At 43.7% G+C, this 24,015-nt stretch overlaps 1 protein-coding gene across 1 annotated transcript in view; it reads right to left on the reverse strand.

Annotated features, from left to right (window-relative positions):
* CMTM4 (CKLF like MARVEL transmembrane domain containing 4) overlaps positions 1-15,953 on the reverse strand; it is a 93,613-nt gene extending 77,660 nt beyond the window's left edge. The window contains exon 1 of the mRNA XM_037815502.1: positions 15,489-15,953. Coding sequence (XP_037671430.1) covers positions 15,489-15,674 — 186 coding nt within the window. The 5' untranslated portion in view covers positions 15,675-15,953. The remainder of the gene's footprint in view (positions 1-15,488) is intronic.
* Between the last annotated feature and the right edge of the window lie 8,062 nt (positions 15,954-24,015).

Below are 24,015 nucleotides of genomic sequence, written 5' to 3' on the forward strand. Positions count from 1 at the left end.
TGAAATGTGGCCTGTTCCACAGGGCCCCTTAATAAAGCATTCCTTAAAGCCAGAGATCGTATTTCCCACTGCAGACAAGTTAGGCAGTGATGTTTTTAACATACTGCACCTCATGGTCTACTTATTTAAAACACAGTATTTTCCTCAGCCAGTTTTCTCTTCTTAGCAACAGCCAAGCAGGGGGTTCACGTGGTTTATCAGTGGGTCCTGCAGAAAACCCTAAGGAAGCCATGGGTTGGCTCCAAGCCAGCCTGCAGGGGTGGGTGCAGGCCCGGGGGCAGCCCACCCAGTTGGTCACAAAGGCCCAAACAGGAAGTCCTAGAGGGGGAACTATATTGGATTGTCTGTGCCACCACTACCCATCACACATAATCAATTGCCTGGCAGATGTTATGATGATAACTTAGATTCCAAGCAGGCCTGAGAGTTTTAAATTTCAACAACATGAGAACTCTTGTCAAAATAAGTCAGCAGGTTATCTGTTTCTCTGCATTCATCCATTCGGTATTGCATACCTCATGTAAATACTTCACAAAAGACCACACAAAATGCTGAAGATCCCTGAACAATGCTTGTAACTTCAAAATAAATCTTTTTTAAATACTGTATCTGCAAAATAAAGTTTACATTTTTGCTTTATTGGGTCTTATTCTAAAATATACTCTCCTATCTAGCTTAAAATCACAGCCAAGCCCTGTCTCTATAAAATAAGTACCCCAATTAAATAATCAAGACATAAGCTGCTCCATACATCACCTTTGTGCCAGTCAGAGACAGGCCTCGGTCCAGTTGGGAGCTTAGCTTGGCAAGAGGCACAGGTCATTCTTCCTCCCAGTGCCAGGACACATGGCTTGCAAGTGCAGCCTGCAGGCTGGACCTCAGCCTCCCCTACCCACTCATCTGGCCACTGTGCAGTGTACAACCTGCCCAACTGCACAAAGTGGCCTTGAACAGCAGATTTATAGCAGGATGCCAGGGACTTTCTTTGCCCCACTTTGACAAAAGTATTGCTGAACTAATCCGGCCAAACCCTGTACTTGGCAGGTCTTGAGGACCGGTTTAAGTATTAAGAAATTTACTACTGTAAACAGCTAGTATTAAAAAAAATTAAAAGAAGAACTAAAAGCAAAACTTCCTGTTTTCATTTATACTGATCTGTACATTTCATCAAAACAAAACAAAAAACAAACAAACAAAAAAACACAAAAATCCCAGAACTGTAGTCCTCCTACAGAACTCCACAGAGATGTTCACAAAGGAGAGGCTCTGCTAACTAGTGGCACTGCTAGGCTACCCCCATGCTCCCCAGCTTGACAACCTCTTGGTCTTGGTCCCCCAAATCCCAGACCAATCGCTGAAGCTTTTCCAAAGCATCTCAGTGAAGGTGGACACATGCAGATCTCCTCAGCTACGCTGGAACAGCACAATGCAAATAACATCCTCACTACCACCTCCACCACCACACGTCAGGACCATGCAAGGAGCCATACAGATTTATTTACCTGTGACAAGTAGGGCCCTATTTCCCCAGTTTCAGCTCCAAAATCACACTCTGGAAGGCATATAGGCAAATTTTGCTGATCTCACTTTACTATCACAGAAATTAAGGAACTAAAAGGCATTTTACATCTACAAAACCAGTCCCAAACCCTGGGGCTCCCAAGTAAACTCCCTGCCCCAGTAAGTTTACTCAGGCAATTTGCCAAGGGCAGTTAAAAGCCTGCCCTTCAAAACAGACCATCACAGGCAAAGACTTGATTTGTCATATACAGTCTTTCCTAAAAAAAGTACCAAGGGTCGTTACAATTCATCTGTCTCTGCCCATAATCACATAAGGATAAGAAACCTATCAGAATCCACAGACCTATCCTATATTGGAAAAGATTTGAAACCCTTGCCCCTTCAACAGCGAGCCCAGGGGAAAGAACACCAGCCCGAGGCTCAGGTTCCAGGGACACCCACCAACTGGGCAGCCACGGGCAAGGTGCAGCTTCTCTTCTAGGGGTCAGATTCCCCACCCATAAAACAAGGGAAGGGTGTGCAGGGATGGCTTCCAGTCTAACATTCTGAGTTTGTTTTGAACCACCTTGAACCTCCATTATTGGTTTCTACTATGCTCTCATCTTCAACATGAATTAGCTGTCTTTCTTTTCTTCCTGGATATGGGACTTGTTTCAAACTCAGTAACACATCAAACTGAACCTAAATGAGTCACCAAGCGCTTACCAAGCATGCAGGCATCCACCACTGTGAACATCCAACAACAGAAACTGGATCTCTGCATTGCAAGTGTTTATAAACTTATTACAATAGAATGTAAGTATTCCTCATTATCCAAATCTGTTCAGACAGCCAGAGAATCCAGACAGTGAGGGACACGGGTACTGTAAGCTAATTTTGGAACCAAATGCTTGTCACAGGACATCACAGGTCATAGGACATCAGTCAGAGCAAAGAAAAACCAATGAGTATGGGCACAGCAGGGACAGCAGGAAATGGGGTAGGGAAAGAGACAACGGATCCTGCCTCACCTTGACCCACTCACTTCTGGGGTATCTCTGGGATGGCAAAGGGCTGCCCTGCAGCAGCAGCGCATTGCTATGGGGGAACAGGAAGCTTCAAGCCAGGCCAAGCCAAGAGATTTACGTGCAGAGAACCTGTAGAGGACAGTGACTGGACCAGAACCTACTAGAGGAGGCGAGAACCACTGGCATTAACAGTAAGAGCTAACACTCACCAAGTGCATCCGACAGCCCGGCATGGAGCTGTCCTAACCCCAGCCCCATGGCAGCAGGTAATCCTCTTACCTGTGCTCTTCACCTGACTCTTCATTCTGATTCAGGACCCCAAGGGCCAGGCTGAGGTCCAAAGGGCACGGTACTAAGCACAGATGACCTATTTCTGTGAAGAAAAGTGACCAGGGCAAAACACCAGAGACATCTAGAATGGAATGCAGGAGGGCATAAAGGAGGCTCCTCTAGTGATCCCCAGTCAGGCTGGAGGAGCAGAAGAAAAGGAGAAAAAGGGATGAATGAAATCAGACGACTCTAACACGCACGGACTAGAGAAAATCCAGCACATCGTTCTTTCCTCCCCATATATTCCCCCATCCCAGGATAAATTGTGAAAGATTTTGAAACAGACCAAAAAGATTAGAGTATTGTCTTAGATGACTAGGTCTGTCATAACAAAGTACTGCAAACCTGGTGGCTTAAAACAACAGAAGATGCATTCTCTCACCCATCTGGAGACTAGAAGTTCAAAATCAAGGTGTCGGCAGGGCCACGCTCTCTCTGAAGGTCCTAGGGGCGAATCTTTCCTTGCCCCTTCCTAACTTCTGGTGGTTGCCAAAGTCGGCAGTCTTTGGGATTCCTGAGCTTATAGACGCATCACTCCAACCTCTGCCTCTGTCATTATGTGGTCTTCTCCCTGGGTGTCTCTGTGTCCAAATTCCCCTCTTCTTATAAGGAGACCAGTCACTGGATTAGGGCACATCCTAATCCAGTAGGACCTTATCTTAACTTGATTATCTCTGCAAAGACCCTACTTCCAGATGGGGTCCATTTACAGGGACTGGGGATTAGGACTCGAACATACCTTTTGGGGGGACACAATTCAATCCACAAAAAATTTTCTTCAACAGAAAATTAGGCATTGTCTAGAACATAACCTTCCAGTTTATCTGATCTTATAGGGTTTCTACCTTCCATTGTCTTTGAGATAATTTACAACTCAGTATATTATGCACATTAGTTTTGTCTACAGAAAATTGATCCTTCTCCAAGCCAGTTTTGCATCTATTTGAAATTCATTTGATGGCCTAAATATATACACATCTGCTCTTTGAATTTTCCTTTGAACCAGCTGTAACATCTTACTGATTCCCTCATTAATTAATAAAATCTTTTATATTTGCATGAGTCATGATTTTATCTTAAGGTAAAAATTATCCCTTAATACCCACAAACATGCTAAAGTCCACAAGGGTGCCAATATTTTGTATTAGCTACTCCAAGAAAGGGAAAAAACGTTCTAGAGGTCAATAATTCTTACAAACCCAAACACTTTGAAGTCTTCTGGGAGGATGATCGAGTTTCAATTTTTACCTCTCTTTCCTTTCTCTGCCAGCGAACACTGTCTCCAGCTTCCTCATGACTCTCACTGGCTCTGACCTCAGCACTTCTTAAATTTCACTGATAATCCTAGAAGGGCTGAAGGGCCTCCCTTTAAAATGAACTCATCACCTCTCCTCTGACTACAGATGTGACCCAAGAGTTGGGATCCAGAAGGGCCCTCCTGAGGCCGGCAGATGTAACAGGAGTGGTGCCAGCAGTGGGGAGGGTTAGGGTCTCACAGACGATGGGACAGACAAGCAGTGTTGGGGCAATGCTCATAATCTGCCTGAGAGTGCAAAATCAGCTTCACACAGGGTTTCCACCTGTGGTCTCTGAAGGCAGGTACACAGCTCCCCACTTACTAGCAGTGGGGCCTTGAGCATGTTATTGATCTCAGTAAGCCTCCATATCCCCATCTGTAAAAGGTGGAAATTAGTAGTATCTGCCTCAAAATAAAACACTTGGCAATCTGGCACATAATAAGTAGTAGCTTCAAAATCATTTTTTAATTGTGAAATGAATTTAGTGTGTTGAAAAATACAATACAAGCAATATAATAAAACATAATTGCCACCTCTTACCCCACTCCCATTTGTCATGTCCTTTCTAGCCCCACTGCCAAAAGACCAGTTTGGCTTCATTTCTCACCTGAATTACTCAAAGGCTATTACTAGGCCTTGCTGCTATAATCTCACTTTAGAAAGCCATTCCTTATACCCCCTAACCCAAAGCTGTTGAATAGAAATATGTGAGCCACATACATAATTTCAATTTTTCTAATAATATTTTTAAAAAGGCAAAAAACAGGTAAAATTACTTATAACAAATGCCATAAGAACCAAACTCCACTTTGTCTAGTTTATGGATGGATGTGTAGAAAAGTAGGGGAAGCAAACAAACAGACAAAGGTACCCAGTGTTCTTTTTTACTTCAATTGCTCTTTTTCACTCTAATTATTATTCTTGTTATTTTTGTGTGTGTGCTAATGAAGGTGTCAGGGATTGATTTAGGTGATGAATGTACAACTATGTAATGGTACTGTAAACAATCGAAAGTACAATTTGTTTTGTATGACTGCGTGGTATGTGAATATATCTCAATAAAATGATGATTAAAAAAAATTACTTATAACATTATTCATTTAATTTAACCCAATATAACCAAAATATTATCATTAAAAAATGGAATATAAAAATAATATTCATTTACCTTCATTTTTTCCTACTGAATCTTGGAAATCCAGTGTGTACTTTCTTTATGGCACATCACAATTCAGCATAGCTACATTTCAAGTGATCAAAACCTCACGTGGCTAGTGGCAACAGCTCTGGGCAGCACAGTCCTAACTGCTTCCCATCACTTTCAGAAAATCCAAATTCATTAGCCCAACAAACCAGGTCCTTCCCAATCTGGGTCCCTCCATCCTTTCCCATGCCCTCCACATTCATCTAACCACCTGCCCTTCCCTTCCATACCTTTGCCTGGTGCACCATACCTAACTCACCTCCTCAGCCCTTTCTGGGTTTGCCGCCGACTCCCAACACCTGGAACAGTCCTTCTCCACAGCACACCCCACATCTTATTCCAAGCTCTGGCCATTCGACATCTTTTGTGAACGTGCCCATTTCACACAAGGCCACAAGCACATCCCCGCCAGGCCCACTGCCCTTGGCTCAGGCGGTCAGATGGTTCATGTACTTTGTCCACCCCTCCTTCTTGCAGGCAGGGATTTCTGTCCAATTTTAATTTAGTCTATCAGTACCTGGCCCAGCCTAGGCATTGAAACATATACAAAGTATACAGAGAAAAAAAAAGAAAAAAAAAAAAAGAGAAGGGGAATAACCGAATTTTTATCAACATCCAGCTAATCTGATCTTGATCTAATGCTATAGTTATTTAGGCAATTCTCTTTAAAACAAACAAACAAGCAAAACTTTTTACTCTGAAACACCTGAAAACTCACTGGACAGTTAAAAAATAACGCAAACTCCATAGAGAATTCCAACATACCTCTATCCCTCCAGATATCCAGGTCCACCAATTTACACATTTTGCCACATCTGCTATCAATCCATCTATCAATCTATCTCTCTATCCATCTATCTGTCTGCCTGTCTTTTTATCAGTCCATTTTCTGAACACTCTGAGTGGAGGTTGTATACATGATGCTCCTTGATCACTTAATACTGCCATGTACATTTCCTAACAAGGATATTCACTTTCATAACCACCTTGAGTTATCGAGTTCAAGAAATTTAACATTGATATAAAACTTACAAATCCCATATATCCCAATTTTTTCGTATGTCCCAATAATGTCTTTTTGGGCCTTCTCTCCTCCTTAAAATCCCATCCAGGCTCATATATTGCCTTTACCATGGTAACATATATAACAAACTTTTCCATTTCAGGCACTCCCAAGCACACCATTCATCGGGATTAATGACATTCACCATGTTGTGATCCTCTCTTTACCTTCCATTACTAAAACTTGCCCCTCTCCCCACACAGAAACCCTATACTCATTTGATACTAACTCCCCATTCCCCCGTTCCCCACCCTGCCAACCCGTACTCTAAATTCTGTCTATATGAGCTTGCATATTCTCTGATACTTTTCTTTGTAGTCCCCATGGGGCTTAAATTTAAGACCCTAAATCTGTAACCGTCTCTTTTGCTTTGATACCAACTTAACTTCAATAGCATACACAAACTATGTTCCCATAGCTCTTTGTCCCATCTTTATGTAGTTCTTGTCACAAATTATATGTTTATACATTGTAAGTCCAAAACCACTGATTTCTCATTACATTTTATGCATTTGCCTTTTAGATTTTGTAGGAAGTAAAAAGTGGAGTTACAAACCAACGATACAATACTGGTATTTGTATTTACACTTGCCATTACCCTCACTGTAGATCTTTATTTCTTCATGTGGCTTTGATCTATTGTCTAGCATCCTTTCCTTTCAACCTGCAGAACTCCCTTTAGCATCTCTTGCAGGGAAGGTCTAGTGGTGACAAACTCCTCAGATTTCTTTATCCGAGAATATCGTAATCTCTCCCTCATTTTTGAAAGGCAATTTTGCCAGGTATAGAATTCTTGGTTGGCAGTTTTTTGCTTTCAGTACTTTAAATACATTATCTCACTGCCTTCTTGCTTCCATGGTTTCCAATAAGAAATCAGCATTTAGTCGTATTGAGGCTCTCTTGTATGTGACATGTTGCTTCTTTCTTGTGCCCTTCAGAATTCTCTCTTTTTCTTTGGTATTCTATAGTTTGCTTATAATATGCCATCGTGTGATGGCTATTTGGGTTTATCCTATTAGGAGTTAATTGAGCATCTCAGATGTGCATATTCATGCCTTTTGTTAGATTTAGGGAGTTTTCAGCCATTATTTCTTTGAATATTATTTAGCCAATTCTTAATCTCAAATTATACACATTTACAGGGTTTGGACTGAAAGTGGCTGAGAGAAAGCAGATAAACTAAAGAAGCAACTACCCCTGGAAGAACCATTGTTCCTGCTGTTTTTCACTGACACAAAAATCTTTTAGCCTTAAACTGTTTTTCATAGCTGTGCTGGAATAAACGGGAAACCACAAAAATGAAGGCTTCTACTGCGCCAGTCATTGAGTTGCAGGGCAATAAAAAAACATCCAAGACTATCCACGTTTGATTGAACTCTGAACATTGTAAGTGTTTTATTAACCCATTTAACTCTCAATTTTAACCAAGCATCTGAAATTTTCAGAGACAAAATTTTGGGTTACAGAATTTCCTACCACCCTGTCTAGCCTTCACTGGAGATCACCAGCCTCCCTCCTCAGGCCTCATGGAACTGATAGTCTTTTATCTTAATAAGAGACCTTTATAAAAACAACCCCTATGAACCTCAGCCACAATCCCAGTTGGAACTTTTTCTTTACACATGAAAAGTGTGTACTCTAAGGGTTTTCAAAAGATACTGACTTGGCAAATCATGAAAGACCCCCCTCTCTGAGCATGTTAATCAGAAAGGATCTTCAATAATAATTACAGAACCTCTGGTTTTTATTTTACACTTTTCCAAGCAAAAAGCTTGGCAAAGCCTCTTATATTACGCTCCTCTCCCCCACCACACACACAACCCTGCCTCTCCTCCCCACCCTTACAAAAATCTGTCTCCTAAGCAAAAGCTGTTTCCCAGCAGTAGGAGATACTCTTTTCAATCTTAAAGTTAAAAAAAGAAAAAGCAATTAAAATGGCCTTTTATTTCCATCCTTCTTTCTCCATATTTTCCATTTAGGACAGAGTCCAGAAGTTCCCAGCCATCTTATCAAGCTTCTTAAATAAATAAAACTTATTCACTTATTCATAAATATATATATATATATAATATTCTCCATGTTTTCAAATAATTTGGCCTTACAAACTGTGTTAAGTAATAATACATTTATTTTTTTTCTTTCTTGTATTAAGTATGTATATTCAACAAATTCACCCATTTATTCAGCACCTTGCTCTGTGCTAGCCATGTTTTACACATTGGGGGTACAGCAGCAAATTTAAACATGAAGTCCCAGCTCTCATGGGGCTGACAGACTAGCTGGCTGATATTTTAGTTGGCTGGTATGAGCTACATAGAGAAATAATGCAAAGTGAGGGGGATAAAGAAACAATGCAGGGTGGGGGAGTGCCCTATTTTAGAGAGAGTGGTCTGGGCAGGTCTCTCTGATGACATGACTTTTTGAGCAGGAACCTGAAGAAGACAGCCACATGGGTATTTTGGGGTTAGGGGAGGTAGAGGAATAAACCTCAAGTACAGACTCTGAAGCAGGAGTATGTTAACTGAAATGCTAATTGAAGCTTCTGATCAACATGAAATAGGACTATAAAATTCCCATCAAAAGTAAAAAAAATTGCTTCATTCTGTTTAAAATGCAGTTTCCATTAGGCTTTTTGAAATGCTACAATCAGTATCCAGCTCCCCCATTCTGGCTCTCAACCCAGCATTGCTATATGCTGTATTAATAAGCTAAAACAGACCCCCATCATTTATTTTGAGGACACAAGGCCACACAGGCAAGGTGTCGGGATGAGGGCTGGGCCCCCTTTAAGGGAGAATTTTTTACACAAAAATCTTTCCCAACCAGAAGTTAAAATGCTTAAAAACGTCGTCTCCAAATACCAAAGGAGCAAGTTCTTCTCCCCAAGGAAGTGTCATTTTCTTCATTCTGTACTCTACTACTCATCTGTCCCCACTTCTGCCAGCTGCAGCCCCATTCTCCAGCCCTGGACCACTTTGATCCGAGTCTTCGAAAGTTTAAATTGGCTCTGCTGCCACCCGCAAGGCTGCAGCCATTCCTTGGGCCAGGGATGCCTGGCTCTCCTGCTCTGCACCTCTCTCAGTCTGTCCTTCTTCCTTCTGTCTGCTGAAGCCCCTCCTGCTCAGGAACCCAATTCCCACCTCATCCCACCCTTCTTTTTACTCCTCTTGTACACACAGCCTGGGCCGGGAATGAAAGGATCTTATTTTCTAAACAAAAATATCAGGATACATTGTGGGTTCCTGGATGTTGGTTATACGAATCCAGTCATTTCAATGCTTGAACTATCTCATGATTTAAAGTAATTTTTAAAAAAATTGGATGGGCTTATATATGGCCTGATGAGACCATATATAAGCATAGGAAACGGGACCGTCCAGGAAAATCCAGGCCTTTGACTAGCGTTCTGTTTTCTAACGAGTAACTTTATTTCCCAAAGAAATCAGACATCATCTTACAAAAGGACTTGGGCTACTTCCAGGAATAAGGATTCAAAAGGGAGTGATAGCAGCGGTGAGTTGAAGGCCAAAATGTTGGTGTTCCCAGGTTATTTCAACAGCTCTTGTGGAAAATATCAGCCCCAACTGCCACGCATACCTCAGTCCTTACTGGATGGGGCACACGTGGTGCTGTTCAGGAGTAGCTAGCACCACCGCTAGCTGGAAATAGGGCTCTCTCGGGCGTTCTCACAGGCATCCAGGCCACCAGGAAGGGGAAGTGTCACAGTCTGGGTGGGGCATTTGCTGCCCTGTCTCCTGAAAGACAGAAGCTGAGCAGCCTCTCAAGTGTGGTGACCTGGGAATGGCTCTTTGGCTTTTTAATTAAGAACCAACTGTCTCCAGAGCTGCCCAGAGAGAATTAGTTTGGCCCTGAGGCCCAGGAGGAGCCAGAAGGACTCACTGAACTCACCCTTTCCCAATGGCCAGTGTTTGTGTGTAAACACACTGAAGACTTGGAGTAAACTGACATTTTCAGGTTATGGGCAAGACATGTTGACCAAGTCCATAATTTTTTTTTTAAATACTGAATTTTTAGTTTAATGTAAATTATTATTTTCTCATTTTCTTTAATGTCACAATTATTTTAACTAATAAATAAAATCCTTTTATTTGAAAATCCTTTCAAAGGGAAGAAACTACTGTTAGCATCAACAAAAATTTATTAAACACCTGCTATTGATGCTAAGGTCAGCAGAATGCCTGTTTTGTTTTTTGTTTTCTTTTTACTATATACACAACCTAAAACTTCCCCTTTTAAACATATCCAAATCAATTACTCAGTGATACTAATTATGTTCCCAATATTGTGCTACCATCACCGCTATCTATTACCAAAAATTTTCCATTGTCCCAAACAGAAACTCTGTACATTTTAAATCTCAACTCCCTAATCCCTACCCCTCACCCCCTCATCCCCTGGTAACTTACAGTCTAGATTTTGATTCCATGAGTTTGCAGAATGTCTGGTTTTTACAGGAAAATATATTGAGAGAGAACGTTTCAGCTTCAAATTTGTTCAAGAAGTCTGTATTATCTAAATTATCCCCCAAACTACAAAGAAAGGACAACTTATAAAAGTTTAAAGATTATGGTCAGTGTATTAGTTTTAAAGCTAATCTGTTTTAAGACAGAGCTAATAACAAGCTAATGTTTTGGTTCTTTTTGAATGGCAGATACCTGCATCTTACGCAAAATTCAAAACGTATGAAAAATTTCCCTGCCACCCTGGACTCAACTCTCAACTTGCATCATTCTAGAGATATTCTATACTGCTAAACAGGTTTTGTTAATTTGCTATGTCAAAGACACTGTGCTAAGGACTGTGCAGACAGGATCATTTAATCGTTATGAGCACGGTATGGCAGAGGTACTATTATCATTATCTCTAATTTAAAAGGAGACCTGCTTGCAGACTGAAGGGAACAAGAAACTTTCCAAATGTCTCTGGGCTGATAAAAGACAGAAGAAAGTTCACATTCTCAACGCTCTCCAAGTCTCCCGGCTGATAACAGACAGAAAGCCCACATTCTCAAACCCCCCACCCACCCACTTGCACACTTGCTGCCTCTAAACGAAGGTGACACCATGGGTCCTGGGTATAAGGGGGGTGATTTGCAAAACACTTACACCCTTTTCCAAGGTCTTAGATGATAATTTTACTATTTTTAATCATCATAACTTAAAAAGTGGTGATAACTTTGCATTTCCCTCCAAGTCCCTGTTCAGGAAGACAACTCCCAAAGATAACAATTCTTCCTAAGGTCACACTGCACTGATTTACAAGTAGCCACTTTAGAGAATCCAATGCTGCAAGCCCCCTACCTCACCTACCACCAAATGCGTGTCTTCTCCCCACCCCAGCACATCCCCAGCCAACAGTAACTCTCAGTGATTGTGTGTTGACCTGCTGGAAATGAAAAGCTGACTAGTTTTCCAACAAATAAAAGAAATGTCATTACCCAACCCTGAAATGCAAATACTCTAATCTGTGATTTATCTAAGAAAGCACCCAAATATTTGCCCCTTAATTCCTTACAATTCCTGAAGTGCTCAGTCCTTACCACCTAATTCTATCACTGATGAGGCCGACATGATGAGGTTAAGAGATTTCAAGATGAGCAGAGCTAAAATCTGAATCTAAACACCTCCTACTACCTGGCTTTATGTTATAAAAAGTCCTGAACAAATGCAATGTCAGAAGGTCAGGGGAGGCATTGAAGGAAGGGATCTGAAGCAACAAAAGCTCCCTGAAGGGTCCTTCCCAAACTGAAATACTGATTCTGCTCCTGGCACTTCTGAGAAGTCCTGCCCTCTCCTTTGCCAGAAGCAGGCAAGCCTGTCAGCTGAGGAGTTGCACGCCCCCACGGAGAAATGGAAATCCTTGTAATTCTGTTGCTTCAGAATGTGAAACTCATCCACACAGATGCTGGGCTGCCTAAAGATCATTCTTGGTCTCGGGGTCTCCTGTACTGCTGTGAAACAAGTGAAAAGGATGCACAATGAAATCCCAGCTCCGCCACCCACTGGCCATGTGACCTTGAATAACTTTCAACTTCTGTGCTTCGATTTCCTCATCCACAAAGTGACAACAGTAGAGTAAGCACATGCTAAATGATGGCTGCAATTGCTATTATTATTGTTGTTCAGAAAGTCTTGTCCAATCCAGGGTCTGTTCCCTTCAGACAATGTCCTTACATCATTGATAGTATGCTCCCCCTTTCACCCCAATAGCAAAATTCTGCTTTCAACCAGGCTGATAAAAATAACAAGAACCTGGGTTTCTCAAACCCAAAGACCTACTTTAACTATTTCATAAAACAATGTCTGGGAGCTGAAAACCAATAAGCTATCAAAGAATTCACACTCATGAGTAGGAAGAAGCTAATTTAAATCAGTAGTTCAAACTAACTCGTTCTACAAAAAAAATGAATTCTTATGGTTTGATATAAACACAGTAGACATTCTCCTAAGAGACAGGTATGAATTTCATTTTTTAAAGATAGAATCTATGCAACTGCACTGATCAATTTTCCTAATATTTCAGATTAGTTTTACTATCAAACAACATGCCATTTAAAATACAAATTTAACTTTTAAATCATTAGGAAACAAAGTATCTTTAAATATTTACTCATGATGTGGGGTAACATTTTCACCAAATTTCTTTAGAAACAAGGAATATTAATTAGCAACAGTGATAGCTAACATTTATTACACACCAATTAAGTACTTAATAAGCTAGGTGCTAATTTTTACATGCTATCTCATCCTTTTAATCCTTTGAGGGAGATACAGGTTTCCTTTACAGAAAAATATCAGCCTTAAGGTGGACTATTAAACAGTTCTGAGAGCTGATGGCTAGCATCCATGTGAGATTTTTAGCACTAAAATCATACAGAACAGAATTGTACTTAAACTTCAGTGTGCAGGTGAATTACCTGGGGAACCTTGTTAAAATGCCTATCATGATTCGGAAGGTCTGGGGTGAGGAATTTCTAACAAGTTATCAGAACTTGGTGAGGCTGCCGTCTGCGGATCACACTGATTGCAAGGATCTACAGGTTGTAAGACGCCACAAATTGCACACAAAAAAATCTTCATGAAAACTGAGATTTTTGAGATGTCAAATTTTTCTCAAAAATCACAGAATTAGAACTTACCCTTACTTCTTGATTGGATTCTGAGCTTTCTTAGGAGTATTTTATAAAACGTCATATTTTCCAGTTTAAATTTAAAAATTTAAAACTCCAAAATTTCTTGGAGTTTTCCAGAGAAGGGGGAGATCCCCTAAAGCCCCTGATTTTTAAAAAGGCTGAGAAGCCAAGTACACCAAAAACTGCTGCACATTGCCCTTGGCCTTCAGGTAGGTCCCTCCCCTTTTCTCACCCACACATAACTCTCGCTTTTCAAATCCCAGAGATTAGACAACTGGCAGAGTCAAGCAGGATCTTAGGGGCTGGGCCCAGAAGTTCTTCCAGATGAAAAGTGAAGTTCTACAACAGAATAGTACCTTACCAAAAGGCAACAATTAAAAACCACTGGCTTCCATCCCTGCCCTCAGGTGACAAAGTCCCAGCAATGAGGTGATAATATTTTGTAGCAATGGCTGTATTTCAATCCTTTGCACAACAAGTTAGTTCAACTCTGCCAGTGCCAGGTTCTATTTACTTTTAAGAGGCCACAGCGTAAACAAAGCAAGGTTACTTGAAGGCTCTGCATTCCACCTGGGCCACCCTCCCCCATTCTTTTTGCTAACAGCAATGCCTAACTGCAGAATCAATACATACTTGAGAGCATTCCAGTTTACCGGATAAAGTCAGTTTAAAATTCTACAGAGGGATAACCTGCTTCATTTGTCTTTCTTTAAAAGTCCTTCAAAACGACCCTCTGGTAATCAGCAGAGCAAGCCTTTCACCCAGGAGAGGGATAAAACAGTCTATGATTCTGCGAGTTACAAACACTGAGACCTTTATATTATATTATTCCTAAGGAATGTTTATCTGTGCACTCAAGTAAACACAACATGACCCATGCTTGGAAGAAACAAAATGCACATACATTGCAGCTTTGTGCAAATGGCTTCTCTGGCTGAGAAGTCTGTAATGTTTTGTTGATGGCTCTCAGAGGAAGGCCTACCTATGACTGGGAACATAGGAGGCACACAGTTTTTTTCTAAGCTGGGGCATGCCCTGTCCACAACAGAGGAAAGCAACTGCCCAGAGAGGCATGTTACAAAACCACAAGACAGGGGCAGAGCTGACAGGTCCTGAGAAATGAGCTCTACTATGGACAAGTCCAACAGAAAGTTCTCTGTTTCTGTTACCTCCAACACTGGCTGCCCTCCCAGAGTGATTTTACTCTGGGTACCAATTGGGCAGTGCCAGCCACTGTGCTGGGAAGGAGAACTCAAGGATGCCTGTTCTGTCTTCAGATTAATTAGGAGGAATCAAAACTCTGCAGTATAAACTGGAGACTTTGTGGGCAGATCTGGGCTCCCCCACTGCATCTGAGCTACATTCCTCCATTCCACAAATATTTATTGGGTGTCTACCATATGCTCGGCACTCTTCTAGGCGCCGGGGAGGAAACAAGACCCAGTCCCCAGTGGTGGAGGCAGAGCCGGACAAGGACCGTCTTAGAGGGGCGGAAGTTATGCGGGCCCCCAAAACACGCCACAAGGTGCTAAAACCATTAGTGCCCAGGTGGCAGCATGAGCCCCCGCACCGGGCCCCGTGCATCACCAAGCCCAATAATGAAGCAGGCCCCCGATGAGCGAAGGCGGGGTGCACAGGTAGGCCCAGGGGCAGGTGTTCAGGTAGGAGGCGCACACCTGAGGCTCTCGGACCGGAGCGGACAGGCTCCGGCCGGGGGCGGCGTCCCCAGCGCCGGCGGGAGGGCGGCCCGGGGACCCTGAGAGAAAGAAGGGGTACGAGGAGTTGGGGTCTGGCCCCGGAAGGCGGGTGCGCGTCAGAGGCCGGCCGGGCCTGAGCCCCCGAAGCCGGAGCCGAGACGCAAGGCACGCGGCTAGGCCTCCCGCCAGCACCTGGGGCCCCGCCCGGCACCTACCACTTGAGCGACCTTGAGGCGGCCGAGCGCGCTGCGCAGGTAGTCGGGGTCGCAGCGCAGGCCGGCCAGCCCGCGGCGCTGGCTCACCGGCTCCGTGGTGGGCTGGTACGGGCTGCTGGCGCCCGAGATCATGGAGGTGCTCGAGGCCTCGCCCTCGAAGCCGTCCAGCTCCTCGCCGCTCCGCATGCTGCCGCCCGCCTCGGGAAGCCTCGCGCGGCGGGCTCCCGGCGCCAGGAGCGGGCGGGCTCAGCGGGGTCCCGGCATCGCCGCCGCCGCCGCCTGACTGACCGCCCGCGGCCCGCCCCGCCGCCGCCACCGCCTCCTCTGCGCCCGCCGCCCGGCTGCGGCCACGGCTCGGTCCGCTCGGGCTCGGCTCCCGCCGCCTCGCAGCGGAAGGGAGGGAGGCGGCAGCGGGCGCGGCGGCCCGGGAGGGGGAGGAGCAAGCGCCCGCCCGCCGGCCTCTCGGCGGCGCTCCACTGCCGGGCTAGGTGGAGGTGGCGGGGCCGCGCCGCGGGGCCTCGGGCGTGGGGGCGGGGCGCGCGGGGCGCCCTCCCTTCAGGCCCCGCCCCAGGCCCCGCCCTCACCTGCGCCGCGCGCCGGGGCTGGGGCCGCTCGTCCGCCCGCGGTCGGGGAGGAATGCGGGCTGAAGTGGGGGTGGACGTGGAATTGGTCGCTCAGCGTGCTGCCTCGATTTCTTCTCTGGAGAAAATGGGGTCCTCCGCAGGTAGGCTAGAGGACTTCTTGGTGAGGAACAAGATCGGCGGTCACCCCCGGGCCGGGAACAGTGCGTGGCCCAGGGTGGGCCTGATTTGGGACTCTTTGGCGGACATAGCGGGGTTAGCATCTGGGCTCATACACCCGGCACCTTGCAAGAAACCGGTTCTGAGGTTGAAGTCCGGGGCGGAGCAGGACAAAGATGAGGTGTAGCGGTGTAGGTCGCTCAGTTCAGTGTCTGCACTGCAAATATTTCTGAATAACCCCCAAAGTTCTGGATCCACCAACCTGATCGAGAAGGGACCCTCGGTGATTTATGTTAGTTTCCTCTCTTCGCTAAAGAAGTTTTGGTATCTCTAAGCATCAAGTCAGGTTAATCACAGATTTTGCGCTGAAGGGCATTAATTAGGGACCAATTTGCAATTCAAGTGTGAAGGCTAATTTTAAGCTTGAGGAAGACACTGACTTTCTAAGAAGTGTTGCTTTGATGTTAAGCCCTTGCATTCCACAAATTCTCATAGTTTCCCAAAGCACTGAGCCAAGGCCCTTGAAGAAGGCATTATTATTCCCATTTTACAGACGGGACTAAGGCTCCAGAGCAGAAACGGCTTGTCCTAGGTCACACGGCTAACTAGTCACGTGAGTCTTTTTTCACTATACAATGTTGCCTAATATATAATTCAGATGGGCTTGTGAGTAAATAAAACTAAGGAGATTTCAATTTAAAGGACTTCTCACCTTTTGATTACCGAAGATGGAAATTAATACTTTATTTGACCAACAAATATTTATTGAGCACTTAGTATGTGCTAAGAATATGTTAGGAATGGGGGACAGACTGCCAACTAAAGGCTGAATGGCTGAATGAAGGCTCTGGCCTCTGCTCGATCTCCAAACCGCGGGGAAATGACAGTTAAACAGGAATGTTTTTTAAAGGACATAATCCTTCCAGGGACAAAGAACAGGAAAGGAGACAATGGCAACAAAATGTTGGAAGATGGAAAGCAAATGGCAAGTGGTAACTGTTCCGGTTTGCTAATGCAGCAGCCTTATGCAAAACACCAGAAATGGATTGGCTTTTATAAAGGAGGTTTATTTGGTTACAAAGTTACAGTCTTAAGGCCGTAAAGTGTCTGAAGTAAGGCATCGACAATAGGGTACCGTAACTGGAGGACAGCCAATGGTGTCCGGAAAATCTGTTAGCTGGGAAGGCACATGGCTAGCATCTGCTCCAAGTTCTAGTTTCAAAATGGCTCTCTCCCAGGACGTTTCTCTCTAGGCACCTGGGAGTATTCTCGTAGTTTCTCCAGAGCAAACTCTGTTGTAGCCAAAGTCTACTTTCAAAAGCCATCTTCAAAATGTGTCCCTCAGCTGCAGCTCCTCTTCAAAATGTCACTATCAGTTGCTCTGAGGTCCTTCTGTCTGTGAATTCCTTTATACGACTCAATCCAATTAACGCCCACCCTGAATGGGCAGGGTAACACCTCCATGGAAATTATCCAGTCAAACCTTTTACTCACAGTTCATTGAGACACATCTCCATGGAAACACTCAATCCAAGGATTCCAATCTAATCAACACCAATACCTCTGCCCCCACAAAACTGCATCAAAAAATATGGCATTTGGGGGGACATAATACATCCAAACCAGCACAGTAACTGACTTAGCAGATCCAAGAAAGCTAAACCCTAAACTGCAGTGGGAGAGGCTGAAATGCAAACCAGGTTATATCACAGAATAAAAGGCTCAGAAATGGGCAGCACCAAGTATGTCTAGAAGTGGGGGTGAAGGCACGAATTTTTAAAAAAAGAGGATTGACTGAAAATCTGTTCAAGCATTTGGATCCCTGGATCCCCTCCCACACTTCCAGGCCACCCCATCCACCCTACCATGCCCCTATCCTAGCAGAAGATTGAAGTTTTATTCTCTGGAGAAAGAAAAAGGAAGCTTCATAGCTGAAGATCACTAGGCTCAGCTATGAATAACATTTGCATAATCAAAATGGTGCAAATAGTGGATGGTGCTCTAACCAAAAGCACAAAACCATTTTGGAATAGGATGGGGAGACAGGACATGTGCACATGTGTAGTGGGGAAAGGGGGAGGATGTGCAAGAGACCTATCCATTTTGGAAGATCAATGGATAATGCCTAAAACTGAAAAATCAAAAAGTAGCAATTTATGCAAGTTAATTAATAGTTCTTACTGTTAATTAGAACAAGAACAAAAATAATCCATTAAAAGAATTTTTAAAATGTTGCCTCTGGAGAACAGGAAATGTGATGGGGGTTACAGGACTTGTAGAACCATTTGATTCTCTCAATTATGTCTACTTTTATAAAATTAAAAGCTAAACTTAAAACAATTAAAAAAATTTTTTTAAAAAGAACTCAGGAATCCATGGTGAACAAGGCAGAGGGTCCCTGCTAGCATGGACATGGAGGACAGGTATTGAAACCAGTAAATACAAAAGTATGTGCTGGATATTGCCGGAAGAAGGGAGGGTTGTCATGATGGTGTGGGAATTTTCAACAGAAGGATTTAATTGACTCTGTGGGTCTGAAATATGAAAAGCAGTCAGGAAAAGGGATGGTGAGGCATGGTGGAAGAATGCTCCAGGCAGAGGGAACAACAGTGCAAAGGCCCAGAGACAAGCAAAAGCCAGGCCCACTGAAAAGGCTGGAGTGCAGAATTCAAGGGGAGGGGTTTGGGCAGGCAAGTCCTGAAGCTGGAGAGGTAGCCTTGGGCCAGTCCCTGCAGGGCTTCCTGGGCTGTTAGAGGGTGTTCCTTAAATGGAAGGGTGTCAAGCAGAAGAGTGGCCCAGTGAGGCCTGCCTTTTGGGATGCTCTCTCTGGCTTCAGTACAAGGGATAGATTGAGCGGAAGCAAGTTTGAAGGCTCTTCTCCAGTACTTATTAACTGTTCTCTGCTCCTGGACACTAGCCTAAGTTTATTTTTAGTTCCAGGGACAGATTCAAAAATTTTCTTCTGGTTTTTAGCAGAAGTTCACAGACTTCCAGAGGGTGTTGTTGGGAATCTCACATGGATCCTTAAATAGTACACAAAACCTGGTTTACAGTGCCTTCCTCTGTGTTAAACTGTAATAAATCATGAGTCTGTGGCTACAGCTATGCCTCTGGGTGTCTACGAATGCTGAAGACAAAATGGGGACAGCAAATGATGGAGAAGTGGGCAGCCCTTGGAAGGGTCTCCTGCTTCCAGGATCTGGTTCACATATCCAGGGCTGCCTTAAGGCAACCAAACTCAGAAAAGACTGATGAATAAACCAGATGCTACTTTATTATTGCTGTCAGATAGACCCTGCTAGCAACCAGAATGCTGATTCTTATCTCAGTCCCAAAACTCATCCTCAAATTGCTGCTTGGGGTAGGCAGAGGACGCAGAGGAATACTTCATGAAGGCAGGCTTGGGCCTCAGGAGCCTTGGGCTCTCTTGCAACAGTCTCTCTCACCCTCGGGCAGTGCTTGGGCACTAAGTTGCTGATCACTGACCCTCTTCTCTGTACTGCTGGTTTGTCAATTCTTCATGAGCTATTCACCAGGATGCTCCAGTTCACCTGGATCAGGCTCAACCTCTTCCCAAGTCTCCTCAGCCTCTTATTTAGCCCTGGGCATGAGTCACTCCAAGAGCAACCCCCAGCAAATCTGGGGATCCCTCACTGAAGCCCCCTTCCATATACACATGGGATTATCCATCTCCATATGACCCATGAAAGGCCCAACCTCAGAAACACTGGTCCCACTGTGTAGATTCTAAATTCCACGAAGGACTGGGAGTAAAACACCTTCCCAAACTGTGGCCCCCACATATTCTGCCCCTGGAGGCAGTGCCTGATCACGGAGAGAAGTCATGGCCCTTCATTTCTTACTGGGGCCTCTCCCCTGTGAATTCCTGCAAGCAGTGGGGGAGAGAGTGGCTTTTCTTGTAACTTCAACTAAGCAATAGATCTAGTCTATTACTTTTAATAAACTCAGTAATTAGCAGGAGACCTAGTCTTCCACCTTAAAAATATAGACAGTGGTAGGTAGAAGATTTCATGCATCAAAGTTTACAGTGGGAAGACCAGTAGAGTTCATCATAAACAGTTATCAACATTAAACATGAGCCACTCAAGAAAATTTTATATTTAATGCATTGAGACCAACAACTTGGTTTGAAATGACTCTCTCTACATCGAAAAGGTCTCTTAAAGAAGGGTACCAGTATAAATTCCTTTTGTTTGGAGGATTAGACTAATAGATGTAAAAGAAAACAAAAAATCATTTTTGTGTTAGAAAGGAGCTGATAACCCTTTCCTCTGCAGCAGACACATGACTGTGTTGACTAGACTCCTCCACCAGTGTTCCCACATGACTGTGTGAACTCCAAGTGGGAGAGGTTCAGGGGTTAGAGTTAAGTGCTGCTTTAGAAAAAACTTGTCCCTTCAGCTGAAAAATACACTCCAAGTCTCCTCTAAAAATAGTGTTGGCTGGGATTTTCCAGACCAGTTTGACATTCCTTTGGTTCCTATGACCAAAAACAACCCAAGCCAATTCACTCTATGCTCCTACAAGAGCTCCAGTGGAATCCCACCCTTCATGGGCCCTCAGTTTGTGGTTCCTGCTGCCTCCAAACCCCGTTGGCACTTGGTGATCCAGGGGAGGATCCGCCTGCTCCGCCTGCTGTCTCGCTTCTCCCTGGCTGCCCTCTACCTTCTCTCTCTCCCATGGCAGAGAAAGCAGAACAGTTTTCTGAGGAAGAAGGCTGAAAGTGTGGTCACAAGGAAAGTGGGAACTGCCTTCATTTGCCTTCAATACTGAGTGTCCATGCTGGCACTGGCTACACCAGCCCTAGGAACCTCAGGGAGCTGCTGGAATACCCAAGAGATAACATACATGCAGCAAGTATTTGCTGATGCCATATCCACCATGTGTCAGGCACTGGGCCACATGCTGTGGCCCTTGAGGCTCTCTCACAAAGGAAACTTCAGGTTTAATAACTGTAGTCAGCCCAGTATCCATCCCCCTTCTAATGACAGTATATGACCACCTTGTTCTAGGAACAGCTCCTGTTCCACTCCAGCACCCACCTCCTTGGATAGTGATTGGTGTAAAAGCAGGCACCTGACCCAAGAAAGACCTTCCACCCTAACAACCAGCACAGAGTGGGCATGGGACCTGAGTTGAACCAATGAGAATCCTACTCTGGGATTTTTCTCTCTAGAATGCTGAGATTCTCAAACTTTAAGGTGCATAGGAATCCTCAAGGGGCAAATTCCCAGGACCTCCCCAAGAGAGTCTGACTCTTAGGCCTAAAGTGGGAAACAGAAGTCTGCTGCTACAGGTATCTAAAGGGCAACAAGGCTAGTAAAACCACCCAGAATGGGAAAAACTTCATGGAGCTATACTGGGTCTTGAAGGATAAGTAGGAGTTCAGTCAGCAACCCCTGATCATGCCAACTGCTTCCTCCTCCTTGAAATAGCTTTCTTGCTTGGCAAATGTGGCCCCACAGTCTCCTGATTTTCCTCTGACTCTCTGGTTTCTCTCCTTCATTCACCTCTATGGGCTCAGCCCATAGAAGTCAGTCTTCCTCAGGGTACTTGCCTCATCCACTTTCCAGAACTCCAGACCTTTCTCCTGTGCTCTAGCCAGTTAGATGCAACTGCCTACTAGGCCATCACCCTGGGTGTCCCAAATTCTAAGGGCCCCCAAAATAACTCATTCATCTGCTGCCCCTTCCCGCCCCCCCCCCAATAAAAACACCTGTTCTTTTATGAGCCAATAACAGTAGTTGTAGTAGCAGAATTAGTAGTGGTGGTAGTAAATGACACTTACATAGTGCATTCTAGGTGCCAAACGCTGATCTATGTGGTTTTCAGATATTAATTCATTTAGTCCTCAAAACAGCCTTTTATGAAGGGTTAACTCCAGAACAACTATTGAACTAGCAGAAACTGTTTGAATCAACTATTTGGAAACTCTGGAGTCTAGTGGAACACTGCAGCCTGGATGAAGAAGCTAGTAAACTGCAGTAAATACTGGAGAATTTCACCCTTCATGCAGTGCCTACCATCCCCCAGTCCCCAACCAGTAGCAGATAGCAGTGGGGACTGCAGCCAGGCCTCCAGGTGCAGCTTGCTGGTGCCAGGGTGGGCTATAAAGACCTAACCCTCCAAAATCGGGGTGTGTGTGGTCTAATCCCTGATCACTGATTCTGATCAGCAACTTCGGACTGCTGGGGATCAGCTCTGAGGGCAGCTATTGTTCTAAACACCCTCAGGCAAAAGCAGCAGAGGAGCCTTAAAGCAGCACTACCTCATTTTGGTTTTGTCTTTTCTCCTTCTATACCCCATTTGAGAGAAAAAATAGTTTGGAAAAAATACACAATGTAACGGCTCCAGCCCTCAGCAACAACAACAAAATAAATAGCAATCCCAGAGGCATGAAAAAACTAGATTTCCAGAGTTATAACAATATTATACTCAGAATGTCCAGTTCTCAACAGAAAACGCACAAAGAAACAGGGAAGTATAGTCCATTCACAGGAAAAAAAATTTCCAGAAATCGTCCCTGAAGAAGCTCATACACTGGAACTATTAGTCAAAGACTTTAAATCAACCATCTTATATATGTTCAGTGAGCTAAAGGAATCCATATAAAGGAAATTAGGAAAACGTCTGAACAAAATAAAGAGATAGAAAATATAAAAAGGAACCAAATGGAAAATATGGAGCTTCAAAAGTATAGTAATTGAAATGAAAAACTCATTAAATGGGTTCAACAGCTAACTTGAACAAGCAGAAGAAAGGATCAGTGAATCTGAAGACAAGATAATTGAAAATATCCAATGTAAGGAGCAGAATGAAAAAAACTGAACAGGGGCTGAGGGACCTGTGAGATACCATCAGGTGTACCAACATTCGCATCACTGGGGTCCCAGGAGGAAGAGAGAGAAAGGGACAAAAGTATTTGAAAAGTATGGCCGAAACTACCCAAATCTGATGAAAGACATGAATATACACACCCAGGAAGCTCAACAAATTCCAAGCAGGATAGACTCCAAGTGATCTACACTAAAACACATTATAGAGATATTGTCAAAATCCAAAGACAGAGAGGATTTTGAAAATAGCAAGAGAGAAGCAACTTGTCACATACACGGGATCCCCAATAAGATTAACAGCGGATTTCTCATCAGAAACCACAGAGGCCAGAGAACAGTGGGATGGCATATTTAAAGTCCTTAAAGAAAAGCACTGTCAACCAAAAATTCCATATCTCGTCAAATTAGCTTTCAAAACTGAAGGAGAAATTAAGACATTTATAGATAAACAAAAACTGAAAGAGTTCATTACTAGAACACCTGTACCAAAAGAAATACTAAAGGAAGTTCTTCAGGCTGAATTAAAAGGACACTAGACAGTAACTAAAAGCTATAAGAAGAAATAAAGAACACTGCTAAAAGTAACTACATAAGATTTAAATAATTTTTTATTTTTATTTTATATATTTTTTCATTAGGCCATATTTCAAAAAAAAAAAGAGAAAAATACAAAAAACAAAAAGAAAAAAAGTTACAAAAAAAAAAGGCTAATGTACAAGTTTCTGTGTGTATAAAGTTATGCTCTATTTCAGGAGAGCAGCTGATCACAATTCGCTTCATGAATCATGCGTGGTGTGGAAATGGTTGCATATGGATCAATTTAGAAAATGGTTACCAGTAGAGAAAAAACAGAAAAAATGCAACTGAAGAAAGAAATACAACTTCAAAGATTTTTCAGTGATGAGAATCCACATTTGTATTTCAAGAAAA

The sequence above is a fragment of the Choloepus didactylus genome, chromosome 22, assembly GCF_015220235.1.
Source record: "Choloepus didactylus isolate mChoDid1 chromosome 22, mChoDid1.pri, whole genome shotgun sequence".
Taxonomy (NCBI): Eukaryota; Metazoa; Chordata; class Mammalia; order Pilosa; family Megalonychidae; genus Choloepus; species Choloepus didactylus.